The sequence below is a fragment of the Limulus polyphemus genome, unplaced genomic scaffold, assembly GCF_000517525.1.
Source record: "Limulus polyphemus unplaced genomic scaffold, Limulus_polyphemus-2.1.2 Scaffold76766, whole genome shotgun sequence".
Classification (NCBI taxonomy): Eukaryota; Metazoa; Arthropoda; class Merostomata; order Xiphosura; family Limulidae; genus Limulus; species Limulus polyphemus.
In genome coordinates, this window is record NW_013742362.1 from 1 (window position 1) to 16,846 (window position 16,846).

The 16,846-nt window shown below is 35.0% G+C and overlaps 1 protein-coding gene across 1 annotated transcript; it reads right to left on the bottom strand.

Annotated features, from left to right (window-relative positions):
• Window positions 1-2,301: 2,301 nt before the first annotated feature.
• On the bottom strand, window positions 2,302-3,325 carry LOC106477629 (blood vessel epicardial substance-like). Its single transcript, XM_013938173.2, has one exon. The coding sequence runs from the start codon at window positions 3,317-3,319 to the stop codon at window positions 2,735-2,737; it is 585 nt and encodes a 194-aa protein (XP_013793627.1). The 5' UTR covers window positions 3,320-3,325; the 3' UTR covers window positions 2,302-2,734.
• Window positions 3,326-16,846: the final 13,521 nt, after the last annotated feature.

A 16,846-nucleotide genomic window follows, 5' to 3' on the forward strand; every position in this document is an offset into this window, starting at 1 on the left:
AATGACAACTATCAAAGAAGTAAAGAGAATATGGCAATTGATCAGGAAATAATTAAATGAAACATTATTACACATTATACGGGAACAACATAAACACACACAACAAAATACTACTAATTTAGCAGCTATGGTATTGAAACATTATTGATATAGATGTACACACACACACACACACACATATATATATATATAAACTCCAACTAACAGTCTTCGTAGACAACACTGAATTGTTTAATACCCTCCAATTGATACAGTACATATAACTAACTGAACCGAGCCTTTCCTGCCCGTTTGATTTATTTTTATGTTTTACATGTCGTTTTGAAGATGGTTGGGCATGGCCTTTTAGTTAGCGTGCCTGGATTCTGAATATGAGAATTTGTTATTCGTGAAACGTTGCCGCAAAAATTTGTTCAGAAATATAAGACCGTGAATGCGTTTACAAGAGTCACGATCAAATTCTATTTTATATGAGACAACGGTAGCTCAAGAACTGGCGGTAGGAGCGAGCTCTTGATTAGCTGCTTTCCCTGTAGTATATACATAGTTCATAACCAGGGAAAGCTTTTCGCAGAAATATAGCTGTTACGTAGACTTGCGCGAAATTCTGAAATAAACAAACAAAAAATTTAGATGAGATTGGAATTGGAAGGTTTTCGAAATTACTAAATACATTTATTGAATTTATGATAGAGCTGTCTTTACGAAGAAGTCACACTTTCTGGAACTGGCATGGCCTGGTGGTCAGGGCTGTCGACTCGCAATCTGTGGGTTCGAATCCCGTCGCCGATCGTGCTTATCCTTTTAGCCGTGAGGGCATAATAATGCTAGGGTCAATCTGAGGGGTTGTGTTGGGTAACTGCCTTCCATCTAGTCTATATCTCTCTTTTAAATTAAGGACGACTCGTGTAGATAGCCCTCGAGAAACCTTCCATTAAATTCAACAAAACAGTACCAGCACTTTCTATACACATAGGCTTCCCGGTAGCTCAGCGGTAAGATTGAAAGTTTGAAACGCCAAAATTCTGTATTCTATCCCAGAGCTGAGCACAACGCAGATAACACATTGAGCAGATTTGTAAGATTAAAAGTTTAAACCGCCAAAATTCTGTATTCTATCCCAGAGCTGAGCACAACGCAGATAACCCATTGAGCAGATCTGTAAGATTGAAAGTTTAAACCGCCAAAATTCTGTATTCTATCCCTGAGCTGGGCACAACGCAGATGACCCATTGAGCAGATTTGTGCTTAAACTAAAAACTAGCCCTAGATATCGTAATTAATTTAAATACAAATTATTTGCCTTTTCTAAAAGGTTTGTTTTCGCGCAAAACTACACGAAGGCTATCTGCGCTAGAGGAAAGGCAGCTAATCATCATCACCCATCGTCAATTCTAGGGCTACAAATAGTGGGATTGATCGTAATATTATAACACCCCCACGGCTGAAAGGGCGACCATGTTTGCTTGGGACGGGAATTCGAACCTGCAATCCGCAGAGTGCGAGTCGAGCGCCCTAACCAAAGGTGAGGGTTTTTGTCTTCAAAATAAAAATCGTCTAGACTCTAGAGCTATCAAGAATAACATTGTACAGATTCAGCTGGTGTTGAAAGGATTAACTTGCACTTAAGTCTCTAAACTGGGAGTTTACCTTGTATTAGTAAAAAAAGTAATAGCTGGAAAGTAAAATCTCGGTCGTTAGTGAACGGCTTAAATTATATTTTAATGAATAAAAGTTATAACTTGGAATAAAAATACCATTTTATTCAAGATTTTTGTGTTAAAGTCTGCAAGAAATATAACAATTCAACATTAATATTTCTTTCGTTCTTAAAGCTGCATATATTTTATAAAATAACAGTAGAGTTTGTTAACTTGTTTGTCCAAAGCTACACGAGAACTGTATGCTTTAGCTGTCCCTAATTGTTTGTTTGAAGTTAAGCACAAAGCTACACAATGGGCTATCTGTGCTCTGCCCATCACGGGTATCGAAACCCGGTTTCTAGCGTTGTAAGTCCGTGGACATACCGATGTGCCACTGGGGGCTATGTCCCTAATTTTGAACTCATAGACAAGAGGGAAGGCAACTGGTCAACATCACCCACCGCCAACTCTTTGGATACTTTTGTCGGTCCGAAAAATATGATTTGATCCTCACTCTTACATCCTCAAAGTGAGGAGCAAGAGTATTGTTTGTTTTTTACAGTTATAGTAAAGGAACCTCAGTTCCACAGTCCGGCACGCTGACCGCTAGGTTACACTTGACCTGGCTTTCTTGAATAAATTTGTAAATTTTATCGGACTTACTGTTTCGAGAGGGTGAACTGACTGAAAATTAAAACCAGTTCTCTCTATAAACCTGGTTTTCACGCTCAGTTATTTATGGACAATTATTATGAAGTGAACATGTCCATAAACGTAGTTATAGAACTATATATTAAAGCAGAAAAGGATTGGTTACATTGACAGAATAAAGTTAAAGAATTAAGACGATAAAGTAAGAAATTAAATCAACCTTAGATGAAGAAATAAACTTAATAATGTAGACTACACCAGGAGGAATAAACCTGCTGATAAGGATTTGAGCTGAAAAATATATGTGATGATGATGAAACTAAAGATGAAGAAAAGAGACATAACAATGGTGAAACATGAGATGAAAAAGTAAGCAAATGATGAAAAGATGAAGTAAATGAATAAAATTGAGGATGAAGACTTGATGTCAAGAAGTAAACCTAATGATGAAAAAACTGGATAGCTACTAACTTTCCGCTGAGTAGCATAGACAGCTGTTTGCCAGCTATAGTTACTCTCTCTAAAGCGTAGAGTTCTCCTGGCTTCAGGGACAAGATCTTCGCGCTGTTTACCAACTCTTTAAAATTCATCTTCTCGACTTTCAGAGGAGTGAAGACTTTGTTGTACAGCTCCAGCATCTCTGGTTGAATCCGAGTTGGGATGCTGACATACGTCAGAAAAAGGATGTGGCAAAAGTTCGTCAGCATAAACGTCACATTCCATGCAAAGATGTCAGGTGCACAGATGTTTACACACGCCCATAATGTGACGAAAAGGAACCCAATTGTTAAAACTCCCCGCATAAGTAGCAAAGCGAGCCGGAATTTTGGGGGAACAAGAAATGCAGCTGCAAAGCACAAGTTGGCTACCTGGAAAAGCACGTGCTGGGCATCTTCCCATTCTTCACAGTAAAGACCTCTTCGAATAGACCTGTTAGAAGCCATTTCCCATGTTATGTTGCGATCACTAAAGTTCCTTAATTGGAGGGTGTCAAGCAGTGACATCTGGATGTCATTGGAAACCATCCTAACGTCTTTTTGATTCTCCTGGAAAAAGCAAAAATAATTATGTCGACTTATATTATGTCCAAATAAGTTTTTGAAATGCTGTAAGTCACACAATATTCTTAGCAAAAGAAATATTTTTATGTATTTTACATAAAGTTTGTTTTTTAAGTGGTACTGTCACCAAAATCTAAATACATATTATTTTATATACACTGATTACGAAACACACAATCTTACGTATATCCACAGGCCAAAGTTATATGTACAGAGGTTTAGTGTGTTATATTACAGCGATATGGAGTCTCACCACGCATTTACAGCCCACGTTACCACCTCATGTCATGCTCTATCTGATGGCCATGCATCTTGTCAGTAGCCCTACAGCGTAGTTTGCACTGTTTTCCATTAATCCAGTAAACGAGAAAGAAATACCAGCATGTCTTTGTTTGGAATAGTATGAATACCATTTTATTCTCAAGCTACTTAAGGTATGCAACATTTGAACGTATACATAGTGGAAGAAACTTGGCCTCGTTTTCACAAAGAGTTTATTCTTGATTATGTTGCATACTGTTGTGTGTGTGTGTAGCGTTGACGGCTTTTGCCACTCACATTTATGTTTGTTGGGTACGACTTTTTTGAGATCTCGTTTTAGATGATCCTGATACCCCAAGTTGATCCATATTCCATTGTTTCCAAGTGTTAAATGAATATATTTGCATTGGAAGGGGCTGTTGCATATTCTTCCCAAAATCAATCAGCTTTCGGTAGTATCACAGTACCTACATAAAGCCAAACAATGTAAAAATGTAGTCCTGACACATTGCGTTCGACTGGAAGTGATTAAAATAGAGTATAACACGAGAAAGATGTAAAAAAAAAGAACTATTTACCAAAAATGGCAAAAACGTGTTTGTTTATTTTTATACACAGAGAACGAAAACGTGTTATTTGTGGTTATGACGTTATTTCTCAATGACATATATAAACTTGTTTTAATATAACGAACTTAACTCTTTGCATATTATTACGTTATCATCTTCATATGTTGTTCACAAAAGGTTCAGAAAACTTCTGTCAAGTGAAAAGTTAATCACACACTTCTGTGGAGTTCTATTATTATTTTTTATTTGTAAAAAAATGTCACATTCCATTAATTCCGCTATAATACAACCGTGCCATCTAGTGGCATATCTGGTATTATCGTTGTAACCCCCTTAACTGGCTTTCTCAGCTAAATTTAGCTAAACATGGAGCCAAAAGGTGGTGTGACAATCATTTTTTCTATCGAAAGAGTTGCACACCCGCTGTCAGAACATAATGGTCATGACCAACTTAGTTATTGACAGTAAACAAATCATTGACATTCCTCGAGACAACGTAAATATAAATACAGTAAGTGTAGAAAGTTGTCAAATTGCTAGTCGGTTTAAACAGTGTGAATTTATTTATTGCTAGTTCGTTAAACAGTGTAAATTTATCTATTCCTAGTCCGTTTAAACAGTGTGAATTTATTTATTGCTAGTCCGTTTAAAGAGTGTGAATTTATTTATTGCTAATCTGTTTAAAGAGTGGGAACTTATTTATCGCTAGTTCGTTTAAAGAGTGTGAATTTATTTATCGCTAGTTCGTTTAAACAGTGTGAATTTATTTATTGCTAGTCCATTTAAACAGTGAATTTATTTATCGCTAGTCTGTTTAAATAGTGTGAATTTATTTATTGCTAGTCCGTTTAAACAGTGAATTTATTTATCGCTAGTTCACTTAAACAGTATGAATTTATTTATTGCTAGTCCGTTTAAAGAGTGTGAACTTATTTATCGCTAGTTCGTTTAAAGAGTGTGAATTTAGTTATTGCTAGACCGTTTAAAGAGTGTGAACTTATTTATCGATAGTTCGTTTAAAGAGCGTGAATTTATTTATCGCTAGTTAGTTTAAACAGTGTGAATTTATTTATCTCTAGTCCATTTAAACAGTGTGAATTTATTTTTTGCTAGTCCGTTTAAACAGTGTGAATTTATTTATTCCTAGTCCGTTTAAAGAGTGTGAACTTATTTATCGCTAGTTCGTTTAAAGAGTGTGAATTTAGTTATTGCTAGACCGTTTAAAGAGTGTGAACTTATTTATCGATAGTTCGTTTAAAGAGTGTGAACTTATTTATCGCTAGTTCGTTTAAAGAGTGTGAATTTAGTTATTGCTAGACCGTTTAAAGAGTGTGAACTTATTTATCGATAGTTCGTTTAAAGAGTGTGACTTTATTTATCGCTAGTTCGTTTAAACAGTGTGAATTTATTTATTGTTAGTCCGTTTAAACAGTGTGAATTTATTTATCTCTAGTCCGTTTAAACAGTATGAATTTATTTATTGCTAGTCCGTTTAAACAGTGTGAATTTATTTATTGCTAGTCCGTTTAAAGAGTGTGAATTTAGTTATTGCTAGTACCGTTTAAACAGTGTGAATTTATTTATTGCTAGTCCGTTTAAAGAGTGTGAACTTATTTATCGCTAGTTCGTTTAAAGAGTGTGAATTTATTTATTGCTAGTTCGTTTAAACAGTGTGAATTTATTTATTGCTAGTCCGTTAAACAGTGTGAATTTATTTATTGCTAGTCCGTTAAACAGTGTGAATTTATTTATTGCTAGTCCGTTTAAACAGTGTGAATTTATTTATTGCTAGTCCGTTTAAAGAGTGTGAACTTATTTTTAGATGAAGATGAGACAATGTTGTACATTTTTTATTTTGTAAACCCATCAATTATCCTAATTCACATGTATCATTTTTACATATTAATATTTTACTTATTCTTGCAGCAAACACTGGTAGTAACTAAAATATAACTCTAGCAAACGCTATAGTTTGTTTTTAATGTGGAAACCTAAGAGAACATCCTAAATTTCAACCTCAACGTTAGCAGATACATTTCTATAATTCCTGAGATATCATTTTTCTTGGACAGCTTTCAATGTAAAGAAATAGTCAACCTGCTGTTCCACCTCACACTTAATGCTCAGATTATATACGTAAATGACAGAATGAACGATTCATTGTAAAATACAGTTGGTGTCAAACAAACTGAAAATATTATGTTGGGCTTCTCTTATAATAACGTACAGAACGTCATAGGTTGTAACCATAGTAACGCCAGATATATTAAAATTAGCTGGCCAAAGCTTTAGAATATTGTTAAATTACCACAAGGAGAAACAAAATATGTTTAATATGAAAGTGACTTTAATGCTTCGCTAATAATGAATAATTAATTATCAGTTGTAGTTTAGATATTTCATGAACAACTTAATATTATTTTAGCATCGAATAAAATTGTTAAGCCTAAGATTTTACACGAACCACGAGTAATACCAAATGTTACTGTTACTTACATAACCCTAAAATAGTTAAACGTACAAAATATATTACACAAAAAAATATTTCGTTGTTATATTATCACTCAAAATCATTCAATTTACAGTATTTTAGAAACAACCAGAGAAAGAGACTCGAAATGGCTTCAGAAAATAAACAAGTCATCATCAAGATACCATACTCGAAGTCTGGTAAAATGTTAGGGCAAAAATAATCTAAAAATATATTTGTGCGAAAAATAAAATTTTAGTTACAACTATATATATTTGGATATTTTAAAACTCTTTATTATTATTAATTTAAAGTAAATAAATAAAAACACACATAGAGAAAATAATAAATACTGGTTTTGTATCTTCGACGATACTATTCCGTTTCTAAAGTAAGCCATTTTCTGATAAGACCTACTTAACATTGAAAAGGCTCATAGCTTTTTTTTTTTAAACCACAAAACTTTAGATGTATATATATTTTGAACTCCCTCTGTGTGATAAACTGTGTAACATTTAATGTGATTTTAGATTTATTAATAAAATAATTTTCATAAAATAATGTTTTACGTTTTTGAAAAGAACAACAAAATATAAATATTTGAAAAATAATTCATGTACAACATCACATACTTATTAATGTGTTTGTTAACAGATAATGCTAATAAAAACTAGATAATATATAAGTAACATTATATGAATTATAACTCAATCTAGTTTCGGAAAAATATTTTTTCTCCCCAGTAGGGTCTTTAATATATATTTTTTTATGTAATATAACCTTCTCCGGAAGCATAAAAAGTTGGTTTAATGCATGGAAAAATACCTTTATCAGATTTCTTTCTCTTGATGTTTTTTGTTATTAAGCACAAAGCTACACAAAGGGCTACCCTGTTTCTAGCAATTTTTGACTTTTTTTTCGTGATTGTATGATTTATTTTCGAAAGTAGCTTTTAAACTCCTTTTCAAAATCCCTTACATTTTTTTTCTCTATCATTTATATTAACTCCAGGACAATACATAAATAACATTATGTGAATTCCAACTTAACATAGTTATTTCCTCCCCAGTAGGTCGTGTAAGATACATATTTTTTACGTTATATAACCTTTCGTTTGTGAAAATAATGATTTGTCGTTCTTCTTTTATATCATCTTTCTAATTATTATTAATTTCACGTAAAGGTAAAACCTCTATCTATTATATTTTTTAAATAATGAAACTTTCTAAAGTAAGATTTTAATTCTATCAGTCTTTGTTGCTGAAATTGTTTTGAAAACCGATATTTAAAAACATTAAAATTTTATTTTTCTTCCGTTGAAAGAAGTAAGTAAACAGTAAGCACTGCAAGTAAAATAGTTTCAACAAAAATGTCTTCCTAAGTTCAAATTCTTCTTCCAGATAGACAATGTTTGATGTAAATTCATATAGGTTTAGGTATATATATATATATATAATTCATCAACATGCTGGAAACTATCGTGTGGTTTAAAAAGAAAAAAACATGATTACATGAATAAATAAAGAAGATACTTTCTTGACATTCAGCTTAGATGGAAAGGGTATATAGCAGTGGTTTTCAAACCGTGTGTCGCGAGAGTTTCACCAAACGAAGAATAATTAAGAACATATATATACAAAACATATTGCAACTTACAGCAGGGATGTCACGCAGATCAAGGTAAGCGGGTTAGGGTGAAAAAGAGTTTGAGAACCACTGGTATAGAGCTTCAATTCTTAAGGAATCATTTTCTGAAATCTTAAATAATGCTAAAGAAGTCTCGAAGTTTTGGTTTGAAATAACTGAAAATGTTTTCTTTTTGCACCCTATTTTCATCACTTGGGTGACGTGTTTCATTAACTTGACCATTACATACACTAGGTTTTGTAATTTAAACAGCAATAACAATTAACCACCACTTAAAATTATAAAATATAAGATGTTTTATTTTCCATCAAGTAATACATGGGTTTTCAAAAGACCACTGCATGTTTAAACAGACAGTATCATTCGAAATATCGAAAAATTTATGCTGAGGTAAACCATAAATTTAAAATGATGTTGCCTAGAATTTTACAATAGCTAACGTTTTAGTCTCTATTAAACTCACCATTCTGCAAGGAAAAAACCAAAGAAAAAACGAATCCTGGAAAAAAGTGGTATGAAAATCTGGGAACACCGGACGAACAGGTAATAAATAGAATAGCAAAATCAAGAGAGGAAACAAAAGAGATATTATACAAATAAACAGGGTTATTTTCAAGTTGATGGAAAGGACATTAAGAAGAGGTGGAAGAGTATTATGAAGAACTAATGACTTTAGACAATGAGAGGAAGGTTTTGGAAGAAGTGGCGGTGGTGGAAGGTCCACTGGAGGAAGTCAGAAGGTTGAAGATGAGGAGAGCCATTAACAAAATTAAACTTGGCAAAGCATATTGTCCATCAGAAGTGCTGGTGGAAATATTAAAGGCTTTGGAATAGAATGGCATTGAACGGGTATGGCAGCCTCTGCAATGATTTGTTTGTTTGTTTGGAGTTAAGCACAAAGCTACACAAAGGGCTATCTGTGATCTACTTACTACGGTTATCGAAACCCTATTTCTAGCGTTGTAAGTCCGCAGACATACCGCTCAGCCACTGGGGGGGGGGGGTTTCTCTGCAAGGAAATATGGGAAGAAGTGAAAATACGTTTAGGTTGGAAGAAAAGCATAGTGGTCCCTATATACAAACAAAAAGGTGACGTACTAAACTGTGAAAATTATAGAGGCATTAAGCTAATTGAACATATTTTAAAGGTGTTTGAAAGTGTAGTAGAATATAGATTAAGCTAAGTCGTAGAGACTGTAAACATGCAGTGTACTTTTATGCTTGGTAGGAGAACAGTAAGTGCTATCATCATAGCCAGGCAGCTGTAGCAACTGTTTTTAGAAGGGAACGAGAAACTGTATTGGTGTTTTGTGGATTTGGCATATGCTATGGTTTCACGAGATAATGATTATTAGTGTCTCAGGAAGAAGAGAGGTTCTTGAGAACAATGTATAATGGACAAGGAACAGCTGAAGAGTTCAAAGTAAAAGTAGGTCTACACCAAGGGTTGGATTATAACTCTTTACTGTTTGTGATAGTGATGGATGTTTTGTGTGAGGAGACAAGGAAAAGACCTCTTGTTTATAGATGATTTGAATATAACAGCTGAGACGGAGGAATAGTTACAGAAGACGTGTCAGGAAAATCTAGAGATGGGTGGGTCAATGGTAAAAACCGGAAAAAACGGAGGTAACGCTAAGCTGTAGATCAGGAAGAAGAAGAGTTATAGTTAAAAGACAGCAACAACATTGATACAAAACACTGAAATAAACTTATGTATGTAGGCTCCAACAGTAGTGAGATGATGTAGAGGAAGACAGTGAATACGGCGGAGAGACGTGATGGACAGGGATATGAGGGAAGTCGGTACAACCAGAAATGATACATAGGGCCATAAGGCATTGAAAAGGAAGAACCGAGTGGCTGACTCTATACCAGAATGGAATAAATGTCGTAAGAAGAAAAAGAAACTTGCAATTATAAATTCGTTAATATCGTTACACGTGTATCATTTTCAAAATGTTGGAGAATAATAAAGTAACTTTGGAAAAAGAAAGATCTGTGGATGGAATGAAAACAAGGTTATCAATTCTTTCTATTCATGCCTCATTCTTAAAAAACATTAAAACGAGGCTCATAACGCATCGCGTATAGGCCTATTCTAACCAAATGCAAATATCCGAGGGATCCTGGGCGAACAAATAATTCAGCTGCTCTACCCGAAATTTCAATGGACAACGTCAGTGCAATCATTCAGAGACATTAAAAAGTGTCTACAAAACACCTCACTAAGGGCTATAAGTTCTTCCATGGGTCGTACATACATAATAGTGAAAGCAGATCATCTGTTACATTTTGTGTCATCGACATAGGCCTAAAACTGAGTCTCTGTAAAGTCCTGTATTTGTTTTATTGATATATTGATTATTAGTTCTTTAGTACTGTAAGGATATAATTTGACGAATAAAACTTCATAGCAGTTTAAATATTAGTAATACGTGTCCGGGGGAGTATGTATACAAAATTTAGGCCTACACATTGATAGGGAAAGTAGGGGTCGGAGTATTGTAAAATTTTAATTACGTACTCAACAACAAGCAAAAAAAAAAAAAAAAAAAAAAAAACCTTTAAATATAATCTTTATCAAGTTAAGACTTAAATCGGTCTACAAACGTTTTATCTATCATATAGAACATTCTTGTTTCTTGGACATTTTTTCCAAACGTTTTAATATGTTTAGTTTTCAGTGCTGACTGAAGGACGGAAACCATTTTCGATAAAGACAACAAACACCTTCAGATAAATGTTTTTTTTATTCTACCCGACATTTCAACTAACGCCTTTTTCAAAAGTCTATGCACGTCACAGGTTACGAAACTCATTTCGTAAACGTCCTCTATATAGAGACTGACTTCTTGTTATTTGAATATGGACTATAATGAAAAAATCCTATGTTGGCAAAACCTGAAACCGATCTTATTGTTTCTGTTCCTCAAACACCATTCATTTTCATAGGCCTAGGATACTGTGTTAACGGGCCAATTAGAGCTTTGTTCACTATAATATTATATTTATAAAAGCTTGTTTGTTTGTAACTAAGAACAAAACTACACAATGGGCTATCTGTGCTCTGCTCACCACGGGTATCGAAACCCGGATTGTAGCGTTGTAAGTCCGCAGACATACCGCTGTGCCACTGGGGGGCTTTTTAAAAGCAGATATTATTAAGTCAGCTAGGACTATTGAATATCAAGGCCTGTTTAGCACTATCATTTTTAAATAGGTTTAAAATTTCATATAGCCCTATTAAAGGCCCAGGCTCTATAACTAGTATTAGGTCTATGTAACTTTGCAGATTAATTTAAAACAGAGGTCCTTCATGCCATCGGATCTTTACAAGCCACCGTTTCCTTCTGTAGGAAAACTATGGAACAGGAGACTTGTTGTGTTGTACATCATTAGTGCACATTGGAGCACAACAGTACAGGAGAGACTTGTTGTGTTGCAGATCATCAGTGCACACTGGAACACAACGGTACAGGAGAGACTTGTTGTGTTGCAGATCATTAGTGCACACTGGAACACAACGGTACAGGAGAGACTTGTGTTGTACATCACTAGTGCACATTGGAACACAACAGTACAGGAGAGACTTGTGTTGTACATCATTAGTGCACATTGGAACACAACAGTACAGGAGAGTCTTGTTGTGTTGCAGATCATTCGTGCATATTAAAACACAACAGTACAGGAGAGACTTGTGTTGCACATTATTAGTGCACACTGGAACACAACGGTACAGGAGAGACGTGTGTTCTACATCACTAGTGCACATTGGAACACAACAGTACAGGAGAGACTTGTCGTGTTGTACATCATTAGTGCACATTGGAACACAACAGTACAGGAGAGACTTGTGTTCTACATCACTAGTGCACATTGGAACACAACAGGACAGGAGAGACTTGTCGTGTTGCATATCATTAGTGCACACTGGAACACAACGGTACAGGAGAGACTTGTGTTCTACATCACTAGTGCACATTGGAACACAACAGTACAGGAGAGTCTTGTTGTGTTGCAGATCATTCGTGCATATTAAAACACAACAGTACAGGAGAGACTTGTGTTGCACATTATTAGTGCACACTGGAACACAACGGTACAGGAGAGACTTGTCGTGTTGCACATCATTAGTGCACATTGGAACACAACACTGACATATGTCATTGTTCTTCTTTGCGTTAAGAACCACGTTCTTGATTTAGGATGGCGACTTGTTTGTTTCAGAACTTCGCGCAAAGTTCTATAAGGGCTGTCTGTGCATAGCCGTCTCTAATTTTGCACATATTTACTAGAGTGAAGTCAGCTAGTAAGCAGAAACCATCGTCAATTCTTGGATTTCTCTCGTCTGATCGAATGATGGGATGTAACTAGACCGTCACTCTTATAGCCCAAAACGCAGAGCTTGTTTTCTGGAAGTTATAAGCGGTTTATAAACATTCTATTCCTGGCCCCATGAGGTCCTTGGAATTATATCCATTAACATTCATTATTGATATCATTCTGATTACGCACCACTACCTGATACGTCAGTTTCAATTCTAACAAACTTCTGTGAGCTAAAATTACACCACACATCTTACCAGACGTCGACGACCATGTTTAAACGTAGAAAAAGGCACAAAAGTTCACTGGAGCTGCCACTTTACAAAATTCAGTTACATAGAATAGCTGTACTTCTAGTATCTTCACACATCTTTTTTCAAGAAAAAAGCCATTAGTTAAACAACGTGTTCTGTTGGGTTATGATCCTTCGTAAACTTTAAACATAAGTTTGATATATTTTTAATGGTACCAGCAGATATATACGGCCTAACCACCTGGGCATGCCGGGCCCACACACACAGAGAAAAAGTAAATAGTGAAATAGCTAACTAATGACGCAAGATTATTTTGTCTGATGTTTTCTGAAGTAACTTATCTGATATTAACTCTTAAAGTACCACTACCGACTGTATGGATATTATTATTATTATATTTTTAAAAACAGAAATATTCGTTTCGTCGATTTTTCTTCTTTAGGATGAAATTTCGAGTGATAAATATACGAACTAAAGCCTAACCGGTTTTATGTAGCATAATACGAACTAAAGCCTAACCTGTTTTATGTAGCGTAATACGAACTAACGCCTAACCGGTTTTATGTAGCGTAATACGAACTAAAGCCTAACCGGTTTTATGTAGCGTAATACGAACTAAAGCCTAACCGGTTTTATGTGGCGTAATACGAACTAAAGCCTAACCGGTTTTATGTGGCGTAATACGAACTAAAGCCTAACCGGTTTTATGTGGCGTAATACGAACTAAAGCCTAACCGGTTTTATGTGGCGTAATACGAACTAAAGCCTATCCGGTTTTATGTAGCGTAATACGAACTAAAGCCTAATCGGTTTTATGTGGCGTAATACGAACTAAAGCATAACCGGTTTTATGTAGCGTAATACGAACTAAAGCCACTTAACTCAGAATTTCTTTTCTTTCTATTAACGGCAAAACAAAGACGATATGGACAAAATGGCAACTGAGTCGATACGATGACAAGTGAAATATTGCATCAGCCCAAATGGATCGATAAAGTCTATTACTATACAACAATTGGATGTGTTTTGATTGGGGATTGTTCACCTGGCTTTTATCTTCTTCGTTCTGTCGAGTTAAGATTTGTAAGAGGATAGAAAGAATATTCATGGATTATTATCATCAAATATTACACAGAGAGATAGTTAATAAAAACAACTAAAGAGGGATCCCCTCTAACTGGCTTGAAACCTTTTCTGTATAGCCTATCATAAGAATCTTGATTAAATAATTAGCACGCAGGATCACACACAAAACGTACAACGAGTTTCAAAAAAAGACCCAAAACTCGAGCGCTTTCTAATAGTTGTCTTTTCTTCTTCAGGAGAATAAAATATGATGATTCGCTCGTTCGTTTGTTTCTGGCAGTTATTTTGATTTACAAATAATTATCTCCTAAGAAATAATTACTAATCAAGGGTGCTCGAAGATTAGTAATCCGCCTTCACCCTGCTCGAGGCATAAGGTAAAATTTCAATTAATGATCAGCGGATTAATGAGCCGTATGGGCGAAGAGGTAATAATAATAATGAATAAAAAAAGAAAAAGAAAAAATAATTAAAAAAACAAATTAATTAATTTACATATATATATTCCCGTATATATACGTATGATGATGAAGCAAGTACGCAGAAGTGAAGGCAAGTCCAAGGCGCAGCAGAGGCCGGTTCATCTTGAAGAAGGAGCAAGTTGGCAGCCATTTTTGACAAGTTATCGGAACAAAATAAAGCAAACGGGCCTTTATAGGGCCTGGCGGGGATCAGTGGATCTTCAGTTGTGATTGACTGGTCTCCAAGGTCAATTAAACTGGATCGTTCGAGTTTGAGGACTTTTTTGAAATTCATACGAATCATGAAAAAGGCTATATTTTGTAGTTTATCTCCAAGTCAGAAATTGCATTGAAACAGGTCAAATATTATCATTTTCTCGTCTCTTCTAATTCCACAAAACTGTAAAACGCCATGTTAGTATAGTAATTCGTGTATCCTGGTTACGCAAGTAATAAAAACGTGTACGGCATACCACCTCAATCTGGTGGCAACAGCTACACTTAGATTTCTAATAGAAACAAAGTATTCCTGAATCGCTAGCGAAAAAACGAAACAAAAACAGTAAATGAACAAAATGTCAGAAATCTTGATATTAGAGAAAATAGTTTCGACAAATTGGTGCGTTATCTTCCAGACAACTCAAGAGGACAAACGAATGTGTAGTAACAATTTTCTTTAATATCAAGACTTCTGACAGTTTGTTCCACTCACAGTGGGTTTTTTTTTCACTATCTCTTACACACGATATTGTGTTCTCTCTTTTTTTTATATCTAAATAGTTTTTAACACGGGTTCACATCTTGCTACAGTCCAAGAAATGGCTAATAAAATCTTGACAATTGTTCTCAAACAGGCAGGAAATTGTAGTCACATAACTTGTTTGTAACTAACATCAAGAAGCCTCCACGAAGATCATTCAAAGGAACCACCGGTCACTGACTAGAATCACCCTAATGAGGATATCAAAGTAATTTCAAAATTACCTTAAACAATAGAAAACGTTTAATACAAACAACAGTTCATCAAATTCATTCCAAGAATACCAGGATTTCTATGAGAAAACATACATTATACCTTACACACACCTGTAAGTTGTTCCGGAAGCTTTTTTGTAGTACTTGAATCCTGAAGAAAACCTGATGTGACACAGAGGTCAGAGATCTCAAGGTTAATCATCCATAATTTATAAACACTGTCCAGCAGAGCAATCATACAGAAGTAAAAATCAACAATGTGACTGTTACAGATAACACCCGCACAGTTATAAGTACAAAGCGTGTTCAGCAGCCTATCGCGGTTCGAACCTTGGACATTTTGTCTGCAGCCCAGCTAACTATCTAGTAGGCCAAACTCAATCAGAAAACAGTATGGTCCCACACATACGAACACACTGTGTTGAATTCTACAAATGAGAAGTACTGTATAGTAATAAAAAATAAAATTAGACCTCAGGCATTTAATTCACCCTTTAGGGGGGGGGGAGGTGCTAAAACAGGACGTAAAAACCACACCTGGAAATATATCTACGCAGTTTCTCTCATTTTGAGATTTTGTTTTTCACCTAACCAAGTTACTAAAATACTGCTCGGTTCAACTATCTTACTTACCTTATCTCACGCTGTTTAAAGATGCAAACTTCGGCTTGTATTACTTAGTGGAGCGATTTCACTAACTTGGGAAATAATGTTTGTTGACAAAAATACCTTAACTATATGACTTTCAAGAGAACCAGAGATTAGTAATTTTAAAATCAGACATTAGTCAAGCCTAAAAGGGTAGGTATAAGATAGCAGTCAACTCTATATTAAATTTATATTACCGATAAGCCTAGTTGTGTAAGTATGTCCCAGCGGGCGAATCAGCCTAATCGTAACTACTATCATAGGGCATAAATGAAGGGGAACAAATTACTTATTACGCGGGGAGGGGCAACATTTGTAGCTACTGAACAAGGCATTAGACATCACAATAAAAGTGAAGGAACTGTACACCGGAAGATACTGTGTTTATGACCACTATGGGAACAGTAATAACAAAACATTAGACATCACAATAAAAGTGAAGGAACTGTACACCGGAAGATACTGTGTTTATATCCACTATGGGAACAGTAATAACAAAACATTAGACATCACAATAAAAGTGAAGAGACTGTACACCGGAAGATACTGTGTTTATAACTAATTACTGTTCCCATAGACTTTTATTGTGATGTCTAATATTTTGTTTGTACAGTTCCTTCAAACACAGTATCTTCCGGATCCCATAGTGGTCTCTAATGTTTTGTTATTACTGTTTGTCACAATAAAAGTGAAGGAACTGTACACAGGAAGATACTGTGTTTATTGGTCATTACTGTTCCCATAGAAACAAAACATTAGATGTCACAATAAAAGTGAAGGAACTGTACACC